At 44.3% G+C, this 16,242-nt stretch overlaps 1 protein-coding gene across 4 annotated transcripts; it reads right to left on the bottom strand.

Moving 5' to 3' along the window:
• Positions 1 to 13,017: 13,017 nt before the first annotated feature.
• LOC101764689 (serine carboxypeptidase 1-like) lies at positions 13,018 to 14,887 on the bottom strand. 4 transcript variants are annotated; one of them, XM_004979056.3, is made up of 6 exons: positions 14,737 to 14,887; positions 14,384 to 14,453; positions 14,041 to 14,306; positions 13,828 to 13,953; positions 13,609 to 13,711; positions 13,018 to 13,474 (listed from the first exon to the last, which is right to left on the bottom strand). In XM_004979056.3, exons 3-6 carry the CDS (start codon positions 14,146 to 14,148, stop codon positions 13,401 to 13,403), a joined length of 411 nt encoding a protein of 136 aa, XP_004979113.1. In that variant the 5' UTR covers positions 14,149 to 14,306; positions 14,384 to 14,453; positions 14,737 to 14,887; the 3' UTR covers positions 13,018 to 13,400. The 4 variants fall into 4 exon arrangements, with proteins under 4 accessions (XP_004979113.1, XP_012703852.1, XP_022684711.1 ...); XM_012848398.2 differs by having other exon boundaries at positions 14,041 to 14,299; XM_022828976.1 differs by having other exon boundaries at positions 14,041 to 14,453.
• Positions 14,888 to 16,242: the final 1,355 nt, after the last annotated feature.

The following is a 16,242-nucleotide window of genomic DNA, read 5'->3' as shown; positions in this document are numbered from 1 at the left end:
CTCTCTGAGAGGGTTCCAAGCATCCTAGCTGCTGCCCATCCACCCATGCTCAACAAGGTCACATGAGCAACACTATTGCTGAGTGCATAGATCTATCAGAGGTGGCGCTACGCTCACAAGATCGGCGCAGGGTCCATCTCGCGTCCCCTTTGGTCTGCGGAACTCGGCTACCGTGTACTCCGCTAAACCTGACCAGGCTTTCCAGATCCAATCTGAAGACCCACCCGAACCCACCCAGTTTCCGGACTCTGGTGAATTCCAGGTGCCCCGCATCATCCTGATGCCGAATCCCTATGGAAGCGACAATGAGAGAAACTCCTCCACACCAGATCTCGAAGCCTTCGTGGTCTCTGTTGCCGAGCCACCCCGGGATGGCAAAACTTCTTCTCAGGTGGCGAATCATGAAGTACTGGAAGAGAGGCATGAAGGTGGCGAGGACCAGCAAGGGACAACGTCCAAGCCAAGTTGGAGGCCCAAACTATATCAAGTTCGAGTCCACCTCGGAGTCCTAAAGCAGTCCGCCTTAGAATGGACGCCCAGATCACATACAGAGTCTGTTTTGGATGTTCTATATATGCATGGAAAGCTGAGAAGATACAATTTCCAATGGCACCAGTCGCATGTCAAAATTCCATCTGAGTCAACGGGAATCATTGAAAAAGAGGATGTACAAAATCTTCCAGGGTACCGTGTCACCTTTTGTTGGGCCTCAGGCCTTGTAAGTTCGCTTGGGACTTAGGCCCAAGTTGGTATGCGCCCCTATAGAATCGTAGAGTCATTTTTCAATATGTCATAGAGGTGCCACTACAGATAGTATCTCTTTGAATGAAGTGACATTTATATAAGTGTCCCTATATTTTCTAAGACAACTTATAATGCAACAATATTATGTCTCTATCCCCTACATGATGGGTCTTCAAACTCAGGACCTCATGCTGCATAGCATAATACTCCACCTACTAGCCAACCCAACCTCACACCAATTGTTGCATATTTACTTAGTATAATTCTTATGAGTATGTCCCAATAGTTTAAATAGTGTATCAAGGTATTACAGTAAATGTCTCAAACTATGTCTCTTTGGAGCTAAGGTAAATTTTTTATGTGTCTAAAATATGTCCCTAATATTCTATATTGGCATTTTACAATATGACTTAAGAAAATATCCCAATGGTTGAAAATGCCTCAAATAGTGTCTCATGATATATGACACTTTCTAAAGCACCACAAAAAGTGTCTTTATAATATGTTAAGAAATAGTCATAAGGGCAAATCATAAAATGTCTATACCAAAGTGTCTCTACTTAAGGTTTATGTTGTAGTGTTTTGCTTAGATTAATCTGTCTTTGAACAGTTTCGCCATTTATCAGTTTGTGAGACCTCAACTCGTGTGCTTCATATTATTAGCAATATTCAGATTGCATCTATCTTGTTCTTGATTATGTTCTTCGGTTCGCAAGCAGGATTAGCCTTCGTGGTGAGGTCAATCGGGCTGTGCACGGTTGATAAGCAGAGGAGAAGTGGTACTGCGATGGCGGGGTTCAGGTCTTGTTGATCGGAAGCCGGATCGTGAGTGTTGTTTCTCACCAAATCGTGAGTTATCCTTATCTGATCTTAGCACCCTAGTTCCCATCAAGTGGTAATTAGAGACTTAGGTATTACCATCAGGCTTACCCTAGTTTAGTTTGTGCCATCATCCTAAAACTCTAGAAAATTACCCTACAAAAATATTTGCTCATCGTGTTTCCGCTGTCCTATAACCCTACTTGTGCTCTCACAATTTTTCTTTTTAGATTGCTTTTCTGAATTTTAGTCCCTCGCTGTGTCGTTTTCCTCGTCGTGTCTAGTTTTTGTTTTTGGTCTTTAGTGTCAAGTATAGTTGTGGCGAGAGATAGATTGATTCCCATATTTATTTCATGTGCCTAATTGTTATTTCTGGTATATGTTGTTGATGCGCAAAGGTTTTAAAAAAAAGGAACAGCAAGTGAGTTAAAAGGAATTGGTGTTGCTGAATTCTGATTGACATCCTTCTTGTCGTATTCCTGTTACCAAATATTATTCTGTTCCTTTTTGAAAGAATAAAGAGATCTGTCGTGTTTTATTTAATAAGTGAGCTCAACAGTCCGAATAAACAGGGGAGAGAAAACATAAGGGAATTTCGCACCTTATATTACATTTAAAATATTCGTGGTTCCCTTGGTTGATGTTCTAGGAACCTATGCCTAGCAGCATGTGTGTGAGGTGTGCATGCATATACAGTTAGAGTTTTTGAGTTGTAAAGCACCAAAAAAAAAGAAAGAAAGAAAAGAAGAGAAAAAAAATTCAGAAGTGCTTGCATCTTTTGTGTCCTAGGCTGGTTGTATCCATTTGCTTGCTTCATCTAGAGACAAATCTAGGCCGGTGACAGAGACTAGCTTGGGACTGATTTTCAGTTTTACAACATCTAACTTCAATTATTGCTAATCCTTGCAACATATATTTGGCCTCCCAAGCTCCACATATATACATCTGATCAGCTCAGGTTCTACCTTGCAATCGTCTCATTCACTACCTCAAGGTGAGAACCGGCCACAGTTTGTACCATCCTTTTTGCTTTGGTAAGAACACTTGTAGATGTGTTGTAAGACGCTTGAGATATTGTGCCTTTCCACCTTTCCACCACCTATTAGTTGATAGAGATAATACTTTTGAGTTGTCTTTTGCTATCTTGTAACAATGATAGGTTGTTCATATCCACCAACTTATGATGGCATAGGTGCTGATGAGTACATTGAGTGGGAAATAGCAATAGATAAAATATTTGCCAATCGTGTTATGTGTGCAAGAAGGAAGCTTAAGAATGCAACTAGTGTCTCGCGACATTCTACTGTAACTTGGTGGGAGACCATAAGTCCATCGGATAAACCTCAAACTTGGGACGATATGATATTTCTTATGGGAGAAACTTTTGCTAATCCATCTCATATAATTAATCCATATGATGAGGTGCATCAATTAGAAGATCAACTTTTTGTTGTATCTCTTGCTATGCCTAACCTTTTGCAGGACAATGAACAAAAAGAAGAGGACAAGGAGGATGCGATAGAAAATGAGGAGCTCACAACCTCATGTGCAAATTCAGAACCATCATTTCACAATGCACCTATTACTCCTGCTGAAAATAAGATCACAGGTAATGCCCATGGTGCTACACTCATAGAAGGTGAGAATTCTTTTGATGTTGTGTTGAATTTGTCCACAAAGCATGCTATCATAGAGAAACATTTAGTGGAACCTTTTCATTATTTACCTTTGTCATATGTTGAATTGCTTGCTGTTTCTTGTGATAAAGAAAAGTTGTGTGACAATGATTCATTTTTTCCTATGTCAGAACCAGTCCCTCTACATGATATCATTGCTTTGGATCCATGTACTTGTGCTAAAAATAAAATTTTTCTCCCCGTAACTAGTGCACATGATGAGCTGAAATTGTTGTCTTCTTTAAATACTTTTGGTTATATTGAATTTGATATTCTGTGTAATCTAAACTGTTTGGAGTTGAGCCTTTTCATCTTCTAAATTGACATGATTGGCTAATCATACCTATCATTTTATTGGCAAATACAATTGTCAAGGAGAATATATGTGGTACATCGAGTTTATATTTGTTCAAATCTAAAATCGCCTTTGGTTGTGCAACAATGCGATCATCTAGAGGGATGCAATTGTTGGGCATGCACCCCAGGCCCACGAGTAGGCCCTGTGCGGCCCACTAAGGGGCGTACTCGGACACGATCAAGACAAGGGGGCTACGTGGCAAGAGGCGTATCCCACTCGGACTAGTTAGGAGTGCATATGGAAACTACTCGGCCTACACCGAGAAGGACTGTGTAATCATACCTGACTAGGATTTAAACTTGTAACCCTACCCTCCCTAGTATATAAGGGCGGTCAGGGACCCCCTCAAAGACAACAACTCCAACTCATCCCAAGATCAATACAACCAACTCATAGGACGTAAGGTATTACGCGATCTAGCGGCCCGAACCTGTCTAAATTGTGCTCCTTGCGTCACCATCAACTCCTTGATTCTCGACGGCCCTTACCGCACAAAAGACAACCTAGGGTACCCCCTAGGCGGGTTGCCGATCTAAAACACCGACAGCTGGCGCGCCAGGTAGGGGAGCTCACCGAGTTTCTCTGCGTGAGTTCAATGGCACCTGTCGTTATCAAGCCTGTTTTCATCTTCGAGGTAGGCGCAACTTTCATTTTCGGATCTTAGCTCTGTATTGCCAACGATGCTGGATCGTTTCAGTGCCAAATCATCAACATCCAGGAGAAGAAATCTCTCAACGAAAGCCTTTCTCAGCCAAAAACAGATGATTCGGTCAGGAAAAACCGAAATTTCAAAATCAACAAACCCGAGTTCGACTACACTGCGGACTCAACCCCAGTTCGGACTAGTTGGTCCCAATCACTTCACAAATCAACTTCGACTCCAAAACGGTTCCCATACGGACTCCGTAATGCAGCCGAAGTCTACCAAGGTCTCCTCACTCGAACTCAACTCGAACACGGGGAAGACAAAAGTGACGACTCCGACTCGGACTACGTCCCGGACATCCTGCTGTCAGGACCAGCCCAAGGTCTGGTAATAACTTCAACATCGCAAGGCAAATTCGTTCACTGGCCAGGAATGAGACCATCCCTCCTCGCCTGTGACTACGAGTCACGCCTCGTCGCTCATATAGACAACCTCCCGTACCAGGAAGGCGTCCCACTCATTTCAAGCCGCGAGGAAAGTTCCACAGAAATCGCAACATCAAGTTCTGGAAGCTACTATCCAGACAGAGAAGTCTTTGTCATTACTCAAAATAACAACACAGGTACTAGCCAACAGAGAACCCCTCAACGGATAACACAACTCAACAATGTCTCAGAAGACGAGTCATCAACTAATGCCCCACAAGATGAAACTTCCGATCAAAGAAACCAAAGGAGGATGCGCAATACTATTCGGACTGAACACCAACAAATGCTGGCTACAAACATTCCCATCACAAACCTTGAGAGAGCATTTGATGCAGTACAGGCTCAAGATCACAACACTCCACTCGCAGCAATTGTCTCGATCAACCTTATATCAACTCTCATACCTTGAGACAGAGACAACGAAGTAATAGCTCAACTTGTGTAGTGAGGCAATGGACTAATTGCACAACTCGCAGAACAAGCTTACAAGCTACTCGATAAGGAATCACCAATCCCGTCTGTTCCCCGCAATACAGCTCATCAAGAGGGCAGTAGAGGTGCTGCAGTTAACAATGATTTCCATGAAGGACCAAAAAAACACAACGCTCCAGTACGACAAAAAGATGTCAGAGAGGTCAGCTGCACCAACTCCGCAAAAAGTCCTCGTCATATCCGGAAAAATTATGAAGTATCAAATTTCAGCGATCTATGAGAAATAATCAATAGTTGACGTGAGCGAGAAGTCGACAATTACAACCACTTTCCCGCTTTCACAACTCAGGTAATGAGGACAAGATTACCCGAAAAGTTCAAGCCAACAGGAATCACTAAGTACGACGGCAAGCAAGACCCAATTCAATGGCTCCGATGTTGCTCGTTGGCAGTCCAGGCAGCCGGAGGCAACAACGACACCAAAGTCATCTATTTCCCCATATGCATGGAACCCGCACCTCTGACATGGCTCGAGTCACTCAAGCCTAGATCAATCGACTCTTGGGAGGACTTGACAAAAGCTTTCACCAATAACTATGCCGGCTTCATGACTAGACCGGGTAACAAGATCGACCTAAGTTAAGTAAAACAGAAAGAAGGCAAAACACTACGCGACTACTTGCGATGATTCTTCGAGAAGAAGGCCACTATAGTCGACATTTCAGAAACAGACGTCATAGAGTGCTTCCAAAATGGCCTCTACGATCGACAAACATACCAAGACTTCAGTAGACGATGACCAGCCAATGTCAAGGATCTCAAAGTCATGGTTCAACAATGGGCAGATGAAGAAGACAAAGAGCGAGAACGATTCGGCTCTCATCGCAACCGCGGACGCGACAATAACAACCATGACCAAAATAGAAACCGACACAGCGATACTCGAAACAACTTTTCGAGTAATCAAAATCGCAAACGGAAACCTGACAACACCATTGCTTCCATGACTAACTCAGGGAAGAAGGGTCCCCGCAAACACGATGATGGGCCAAGCTTCACTGAACTACTCAAAAAACAGTGCCCATGGCACTTGACTAGCAAACACTCAGCAATAGACTGCTACAGCATGCGCCGAGTAATGCAAGATTTTCCCGCACCACCACCTCCTGAGGAGTACAACAAGAAAAAAGATAAAGGAAAAAACAAGGTCCACAATGACGAAGAAGGAGAAGGCGACTTCCAAACCGCCTCCAAGACAGTCAACGTCATTTTCGGCGGAATCCCAGGCACCACATCAAAGCGGTCCAGCAAACTGGTACTTAGGGAAATCATGGCCATCGAACCAACAGATCCAACACCGCTAAAGTGGTCAGAGGTACCCATAACCTTCAGCAGAAGGGACCAGTGGACAAAATTCTCAGAACCAGGCCGATTCCCTCTAGTACTCGATCCCGTTGTTACAGGATCAAAACTAACAAAAGTACTCATCGACGGCGGAAGCGGACTCAACTTCATTTTCGCCAAAACACTATGAAAAATGTGTCTTGACATCACGGAAATGCTCACTCCAACAGATTCACCCTTGTACGAAATCATACTAGGAAACGCAGCCATACCACTAGGACAAGTCGTCCTGCAAGTTACTTTCGGAATTAAGGAACACAACCGAACCGACTACATCAGATTTGAAGTCGCCGACTTCAAGACATCTTACCACGCCATACTCGAAAGACCAGCTCTGGCTAAGTTTATGGCCATACCACACTACGTTTACTTGGTACTCAAAATGCTAGGGCCCAAGGGAGAACTAACGCTATGAGGAGACTTACGGTGATCTTACGAGTGCGACACCGAAGCTATGGAGATTGTCGCAACCTCTCAAGCACCCAACCCTATGCAACAAGTTTTCACAGCATTGAGGCCATCCCGGAGAAAATATCTACCATCACAAACATGCACGCACCGGCTAGCATCAAGGATGTGCAGAAACTCACGGGCTGCATGGCAGCCCTTAATTGATTTATCTCGAGACTTGGAGAATGAGGACTACCTTTCTTCAAGCTTCTCAAACGACAGGACAAGTTTAAATGGACAGAAGAGGCAGGCAAAGCATTGACCCAACTCAAAGACTTTTTGTCAAAACCACCAATACTCACTACTCCATCTCCAAACGAGGACTTGCTCCTATACATAGCGGCTACTACTCACGTCATCAGCACCGTAGTAGGAGTCGAACGGTCTGAACCAGGCCACGTATACAAAGTCCAGAGACCTGTGTACTTTGTCAATGAAGTACTCTCCGACTCCAAAACTCGATACCCGCCAATACAAAAACTGCTCTACGCGATTTTGCTCACTTCACGAAAGCTGCGACACTATTTTCAAGAACACAACATTACAGTCATCACCGACTTCCCGCTCGGCGAAATCCTCCATAATAGAGACGCCACGGGTAGAATTTCCAAATGGGCAGTAGAACTCGGAGCTTTATCCTTGGACTTCAAACCAAAAACAGCTATCAAATCTCAGGCTTTGGTCAACTTCATGGCTGAATGGACTGAAAACCAAGTACCAACACCAGTCGAGAGGCCAGAGCACTGGGTCATGTACTTTGATGGCTCCCTCAAACTCGAAGGAGCCGGTGCAGGCGTACTCCTCATTTCCTCAAAAGGAGACCAACTCAAATATGTACTACAAATCTTTTGGGAAGTATTGAACAACGAAGCCGAGTACGAAGCACTGCTACACGGCCTTCGTCTGGCAATTTCCCTCGGCGACTCTCTAGTTGTTATAAACCAAGTCTTATACGGCGACTCTCTAGTCGTTATAAACCAAGTCAATGACGAATGGGATCGAAATAAGGACAACATGGACGCTTACTGCAAAGAAGTCCGCAAACTAGAAAACAAGTTTTCTGGCTTGGAATTTCATCATATCGTCCGCGACAACAACGTAGCCGCTGACGTATTATCAAAAATGGGCTCAACACGTGCAGAAGTTCCAGCAGGAATTTTTGTACACGAACTCCATAAACCGTCCATACCAGAACAAGTTACACCACCAGTGGTCAAGACTACAGATGTTACTCGGGAAATCTTGATGATAGAAGTCAACTGGAGGACACCTTTGATCGACTACATTGAAGATCATAAGTTACCATCTGATAAAAAACAAGCTGAGCAAGTTTTTCGATGAGGAAAAAACTACATTCTAGTTGGAGACAAGCTCTACAGAAAAAGTGCATCATTCTCGATGGCATTAGTTCAATCAGCCAGATACCTCGACGGGTTAAGACGATACCACGACCGCAATGTTAAGGAGCGATCTTTTAACTTAGGCGACATAGTCCTCAAACGAATCCAGGGCACGTCAGGGTTGCATAAGCTCAATTCACCATGGGAAGGTCCCTACATCATATCCAAAGTCAGAGGACCTGGATCCTACAGACTACAAGAACTATCAGGAGAACAGATACCAAATTCTTGGAGTATAGAACATCTCTGTCACTACTACCTGTAGTTGGCAAACGTACTCGAGCCTTCGCCTCAAGAAGCTCAAAAACAAATTCATTCCAACTACTCGGAGCCAACAGCCTGACTACCGACTACAGATATTCTACTTTTGACACAAGACTTTGTCAACGTTCAGTAGGCATCTCAGCCTCAGTACAAGTCCCAAAAACTTCAAAGGGCAAAGCAATTTTTTACTCGAATCTGATTCAAGCAGAATATTTCACAAGTTACATGTGATTACTCACAATGGAGAAAGGGTACTCAAAATACAATATAATAGCACAGCATAGACTACAAGCAACTACCTACTGGCAACCTGCATTTAATCCTCAGGCTTTTACAATGTCACAAGGCCACTCAGGCCTGCCGACTACTACAAAGGGAAGGGCCCACACGCAAGGAAGCTACGCAAAATGTAGCCATATCCAGGTCCTCCTCCCAAACAACACCAGGAACTCCTGCACCGCCGCTACCTCGACAGCGGCAACGATGAATCCCGCGTGCTGCATAAGGGAGAAAAAACAAGGCTGCTCTCTTACTAGCCTTGGCGAGCCATCCCACACTGCATGCCATACCTCCACCTCTAAGAGATCCGGATAAAGACCGCGGCACTCATCACCCATAACTCATGAGTTCCAGCGCGTAACCGGCTGGATCATGAGCTGCAAGATGAGGCACGCGATGAACCCACCTACGAGGATTCTTCTAGCATTGCGGCTATCCCTACGAGCGCTAGAGTCTATGGAGGCAAGGTGGCTCTAACCTACGAGGAATATTCTAGCACTAGAGTAATCTTTGAAGGCTCTCTACAATCAAATAACAGTAACCGAAGACAATCCATCACTACTCAAGCCTGATGCCGGTCGACCCCCACGGCAGTCTATTTATAGCCGAGCGCCACAACTACCAACCACTCGTGAGTTACTATTCGCGTGAAAGCATTCACGCCACAAAAGATAAAAGGAGTACAGTACACCCGTGCACCTTCATCCAAGGGTAAAAAAACAAAGTACTCGACTACCACGCGACTACTCGACTAAGCACTCGGAATGGCTCCCAATAAACAAAAGATGGACAAGTATTCATTCCAAACAAAACATTGTCTCAAGTACTCGAAAATTTACAAGGCTACACAAGCCTAAGGCTCCTCCAAAGATACAAGGCAACATATCATGTGCAAACCAACCAACCTGTGCAAACTTGGAAACTAACAATCAGGACCACTAGATGCTGATCCAATGGATGGGGTAAAAGGTGGGATGATTTTGCGCTTAAGCCCCCCCACCTGCCAGCCTTTATTCCAAAAAACCCCTGCCCTCTATTTCCCCATCGCCCTAGGCATTTCACTGGGCAGGCCGCCGCCACACCCGTCACGCCGTGCGCCCGGTGCCAGTTCCGCCGCTGAGCGCCCGTGTCCCGCCGCCGCCCGGCGCCCGTGTCCCACCGCCACCCCTTCTCCCTCCGCTAACAGTTTCCGATGCCCGATTGCCGCTAGGCAGGTCCATCGTCGCCATCGTGAGTCCTGCCAGCCATCGTGAGTCCCGCCAGGTGAGTTCATTTTTTAAACTACTGGCCAACATTGATTCCTTTTTTAAACTACTAGCCAACGATTCCAACAGCACAAAAGTAACTCACCTGGTTTTTGTATCATTCCGCTAGTGTGCCCGATTTCCTTTTTGTTTGATCTGCTACTCCATCTCGTGACCTTGTGTTTGCCTTGCTATCTTGCAGGAGAATGTACCCGGACGGTGCGACGATGCGGAACGACGGCGACAGCGGCATGGCCGCGTGCAGCTCCACCCACGACATGGACACCGGCTTGGGCGAGACATTGACAGGGAATGACGCGTCAAGTTATGGACAACGAACGGGCATGGACGGTGGACAGCAGCAAGAGCTGCAGCAGCCATGGACAGGGAATGACACCCTCTCTAAAGCCGTCGCCGTTGATCCCGCCGTCGCCAGACTTACATGAAGAAATTTTGAGGCTGCCACTATGGATCATTTGAAGCCTGTGGTTGGAATGATGTTTGATACACTTACAGATGTGGAGAAATTTTACAAATCATATGCACATGATGCTGGTTTCTCTGTTCGTATTGGTCAGCACAAGAAGCAAAATGATGAAATATTATTCAAGCGGTATTATTGTTCAAGGGAAGGGTACAGAAAGGAGAATGTAAAAAATATTATTGACGAATCCCGAAAAAAGAGAAAGACACATAATGTGATGGAAACCAGATGTGGTTGTGAGGCACATATTGTTGTCAAGCTTTGCAGTGACAAGAAGTATCAAATAGCTTCAATGGTTGAGGAGCACAGCCATGGTTTTGTGTCACTAGATAAGAGGCATTTGCTAAGATCCAATCGTAATGTTAGTGAGAGAGCAAAGAGTACTTTGTTCAGTTGTCATAAGGCCAGCATTGGCACCTCACAGGCATATAGACTTCTCCATGTAAGTGAGGGTGGATTTCAGAATGTTGGGTGCACGCTGAGGGATTTACAAAACTATTACCGTGACCTCAGGAGCAAAATCAAGGATGCAGATGCACAAATGTTTGTGGCACAACTTGAGCGAAAGAAGGAAGTAAATCCTGCCTTCTTTTATGACTTTATGGTGGATGAACAAGGACGACTTGTTCGTGTGTTTTGGGCAGATGCCTTATGCAGGAAAAACTATAGTGTTTTTGGTGATGTGGTTTCGGTAGATTCAACATACACTACTAACCAATATAACATGATTTTTGTACCATTTACTGGAGTCAATCATCACTTGCAAAGTGTTTTCCTAGGGGCAGCATTCTTGGCAAATGAAAAGATCGAGTCATATGTATGGTTGTTTAACACCTTTCTTAAGGCTATGCGTGGAGTAGCACCTCATCTAATCATAACAGATGAAGATGCGAGCATAAAGGCTGCTATTGCTCAGATTCTACCGGATACAACTCACAGATTTTGCATGTGGCATATCATGGAAAAGGTACCTGAGAAGGTCGGACCCTCTATAAGAGAGGATGAATAGTTCTGGGATAGACTGCACACGTGTGTTTGGGGCTCCGAGACTTCAGATGATTTTGAGTCACAATGGAATTCTATCGTAACAGATTTTGCACTCATGGGAAATGATTGGTTTTCCACAAAGTTTGCCATGCGTCAATCATGGATTCCAGCATACTTTATGGACATACCTCTAGCAGGAATCCTTAGGACTACGTCACGATCGGAGAGTGCAAATTCTTTTTTTAACCGTTTCATTCATCGAAAATTGACCTTTGTTGAGTTTTGGCTAAGGTTTGACACAGCATTGGAGTGCCAGCGCCAAGAGGAGTTGAAAGCTGACAATGCAAGTCTTCACACCACTCCTAAATTAATGACACCATGGGCCATGGAGAAGCAATGTAGTGTGATATATACATATGAAATTTTTAGTAAATTTCAGGGACAAATCGTAGCTGCAAGAGACCATTGCATTATTCAAGGCATTACAGAGTGTGAAGATATAAAAATTATCACCATCAGCAGTCTATCTGGAAAAGAGCGAGTGGTTCAGTTGAACAAGTCAGACATGTTTGGTAGGTGCTCCTGTAAATTATATGAGTCCTATGGCATCCCGTGGCGTCATATCATACAAGTGCTTAGAGCCGAGAAGAAAAATGAGATACCATCAATTTATATTATGAAGAGATGGGAGAAAAGATGTAAAAGGTTTGTATTGTATAATTTTTTTTTCTATAGCTGTTTTGTAGAATAGTCTTGATCAGATATTCAATTTTACAGGGAACTATTCTTTGATGAAGAAGGTAACCTGCTGGATGAAAAGCCTGAAGATCCTATGGAGGTGGCAATGCGGAAAAAGATTTCAGATTCACGCAACCAGTTTGAAGATCTTATCCAAATGGCCAAGAACTCTGAACAAGAGATGGACTTTTTATTTTCTAGTTTATGCAACCTAGTAGAACCTCTCCAGAAGATCACGCCTGCTACGAGAGTTAATAAACAAGATGAGTATGAATCTTTCCTTGGCAGTAAAATTCCAAATGAAGTCGAGATACATCCACCAAATGATATCAAGTCGAAAGGGAGATGCAAAAGAATTAAGAAGAGCAAGGAGATGAAGGCTGGAAGCAAGGGTAAAGGTAAATGGACGTGTGGAAAATGTAAGCAAGTAGGGGATCATGATGCACGCAATTGCCCAAACAATGTTGTTGGCTGATTTTTCAAGTTCATGTAATCATTTAAGACCTTTTGGAATGCTTGTTGAGTGATATTTCAAGTTCATGTACCCATTGAAGACTTTTTGGAATGCTGCTTGTAAACACTTTCATCATAGAGCATATATCACTATACAACATGGACATGGAGTCCACTGCAATTTATTTCATCAGTGCATTTGCATAAATATCATTGTATTTACATCCTTACACATAAGTCAGTCATTACACATATTACTGCCTTACACAGAGTACATTCAAATTGCTAATGAATCACTAATTTCATTGCAAATGCAAGACTCAAAGTAACAGCTAGAGGCAGCCCTTCAGGAACAGCAACAACAATAATAGTGACTGCTGTTACAAAGTAGTTCACTATGGTCAACAATAATCGGCTTCTCAATTTCGGATGGCTTCAGGCTTCATCTCACGTTTCCTTGGTAAAACACGTTTAGTGTTCTCACGTCATAAAGCATTTAACCTTAGATTTCCTTGGTAACCACATTTAGTGTTCTCACGCAGCAGGAATAATTTTAGAAGATCTCTTAACCTTAAAGTTTATAGCTGGCTTGACTCTTTCGTGAATTCCTGTGGAATATTTTGTTAGCAACAAGAATATAAAAACAATTAGTAGCTTTTAAGCACGATTACATCCCAAAGCCAACACCTATTCTTCAAAAAAAAAAAGCCAACACCTATTCTTCAAAAAAAAAAGTCAACACCTTTGACAACTTCATGTGAAAGGGTAGGAATATAAATCCCAGCATATGATTCACCAGCTATGTAAAATGGATTTGTCAGGAACTCATGGTAGAGCTGAAACCACTGTTAAGAGTAAAAGAAAAAAGAAGAGAGAAAGAACTCAGGTTTTTGTTCCTCAAGAAGATGATAAATATCCAGAACCAACATGATGAACCTCTACATATACGAATACGATATACCTTGAGAAGAAAAGTATGCAAATCATGAGCAGTCTGAAGGTCGCCAGTTGTATAAGGTTTGGACTTATCCTTCACGTATGACAGACCAACACCAGCAGGGGAGTCCAAGTATATCACACTAGACACCTGAAACGAAATGGAACAACGCAATTCTCGTTAAGAATATTGAAGAACAGATAGTTTCTGCGCTTACATTATGTAAATAGATCCAACCTTGGACCAGCTGTACGGGTTGCGATGAAGCTTTGGCAGGCTTCCAGCTGACCCTCCTGACTCAAAGTTGAATGGTCCTGAACGAGAAAGCCACAGAGGATGCAGCATCAGTTCCAGATTCAGAAGGCACAAGCTGGTACTGAAAGCTTCCCCTTGTTCCGTGCTCCTGAAAGCTTCAAATCATGCTCCTGAAAGCCAGAGGGTACTGAAAGCTTCGAATCATGCTCCATCCTCCTATATTTCCCCTTGTTCCATGCTCCTGAAAGCTGGTACTCTCAAATCATGCTTGTCATAATGCTTCATTTGAATTCTTTATCAAATTATGACAACACAGCTTGCAAACCTGCGGGCTTGCCATCAATCTCGATATCAAAGTAGACCTTGTGGGTGACCTCCGTCAGGTCCTTCTTCGCCTGAAATCCCGATAAATTTTTCCATGACGCATCCATATCGATATCCGTACATGAAAAAAACAAATCAGAAATCAAACACAATAGTTAGCTACTTGTATAGTTGGATCCGTATCTAACAGATTCAGACACCAGCGCAAGCATCGCAGATAATCAAATCGACGAATAGCTAGAGCAGTAACGCGTACTAATCAGATCAGATCGCAGAAACAAACACGCAGATGGGGAGAAGGAGAAGTGCAAACTATGGGTAGGTGGGCAGGGGACGGACGAGGTTGATGAGAACCTGGGCGAGGCGAGCGTCAGGGCGGCGCTGAGGGCCATGGGCGGCGGCGGCGAGCATGCGGGCGGTGATGGACAGGGGGCGGCGCCGGGTGCACGGGCGATCCCTTCGCGTGGCGGTGGCCTGGGTGAAATGGAAGGAAAGGCACGGGGTGATGGGGAAACAGGAGGAGGAACAGAGTTAGAATCACCGGGGGGTTTTTGGAAAAAAGGCTGGCAGGTGGGGGGGCTTAAGCGCAAAATCATCCCACCTTTCACCCCATCCATTGGATCAGCATCTAGTGGTCCTGATTGTTAGTTTCCAAGTTTGCACAGGTTGGTTGGTTTGCACATGATATGTTGCCAAGATACAAACTCAGACATCTTAGAAGCTATTGGCTCAGCCTCCTCCAGGTATTGCGCATAAGCTTCCTCCGTGCAGTTACGAGCAACCCCGTCACCAGCCGCCGTCAAATCTACCCACAGGTAATAAGAGTTGACCACCGCAAGGACTTGTTTACAAACAGCCTTGCAGAGGCCAGCAACCTTGCTCGGAGCAGCCTTCAATCGCTCGACAAGTGAATGGGGCTCTACGTCGTCCTCAAGAGGAGCAATGGTATTAACAAAATCTTGAGCGGCATTAGTCAAATCTTGGAGCTCTCCTCGAAGCCTTCCGATGGTCCGGCCATGATCCCTACAGGCTACCATGGCCATAGCAAGCATAACTCGGTTTTGATTCTTCCTATCTCTCTGATGCTCGCATGCAGCCTGTGCTTCAGCTAGTGATGCCCGAAGACGATTAGCCTCGTCAGCTACTCGGTCATGAGCGTTCCTCCAATCAAGGAGCTAACTACTCGCAACAGCCTCTTTTCTCTTGAGCTTTGCAAAAACCAACAAGTTCAAAAAAACCCCGAGTACAATTGAACATACTCGAAGAATAGCAAGTACTCACCTTGATACTTCTTGTTCAGTGACTTATAGCGGCTCTCCAATTTCTCTTGCAAAACCTCATGATCCCTCCGCTCGACGGCAAAGGACTTCGTAGCATCCTCATGAACTTTCAAAGATTCAGTAAGACGACTACACTCTTGCTCTAATTGTGCCAGCCACTGCACAGAGTCGTTTCGCTCCTGGAGGGCCCGAGCATTCCTTTGAGCTCTGTCATATAGATCTTGCAAATAAAAATAAAATCATCAAGTTTTCAGCATAAAATAGTTAGACAAAAGAAACAACACACCTGAAAGCTCTGGATAGCTCTTCGAAACTTTGACTCCGACGGAAGCCCGAGTACTGGACCTTCACCACTCTTTACAACATGAGGCTCTGGAGTTGTACCCAAGGTTGTACCTGAAATGACATACATTAGTCAACACAATACAACAACTACAACACCAGCATCGACGACTACATACCTGGTGCACATGCCTCTTTGGCTTTAGCCGCATCAATTACAGCCAGAACACCACCAGTAGATGTCAAGGAGGGTACACCACCAGAACCCGAAGGAACCACAGGATCCTCCACCGAACGA

Source organism: Setaria italica, chromosome VIII (genome assembly GCF_000263155.2).
Source record: "Setaria italica strain Yugu1 chromosome VIII, Setaria_italica_v2.0, whole genome shotgun sequence".
Classification (NCBI taxonomy): Eukaryota; Viridiplantae; Streptophyta; class Magnoliopsida; order Poales; family Poaceae; genus Setaria; species Setaria italica.
This window is presented reverse-complemented; position numbering and strand designations above follow the sequence as displayed.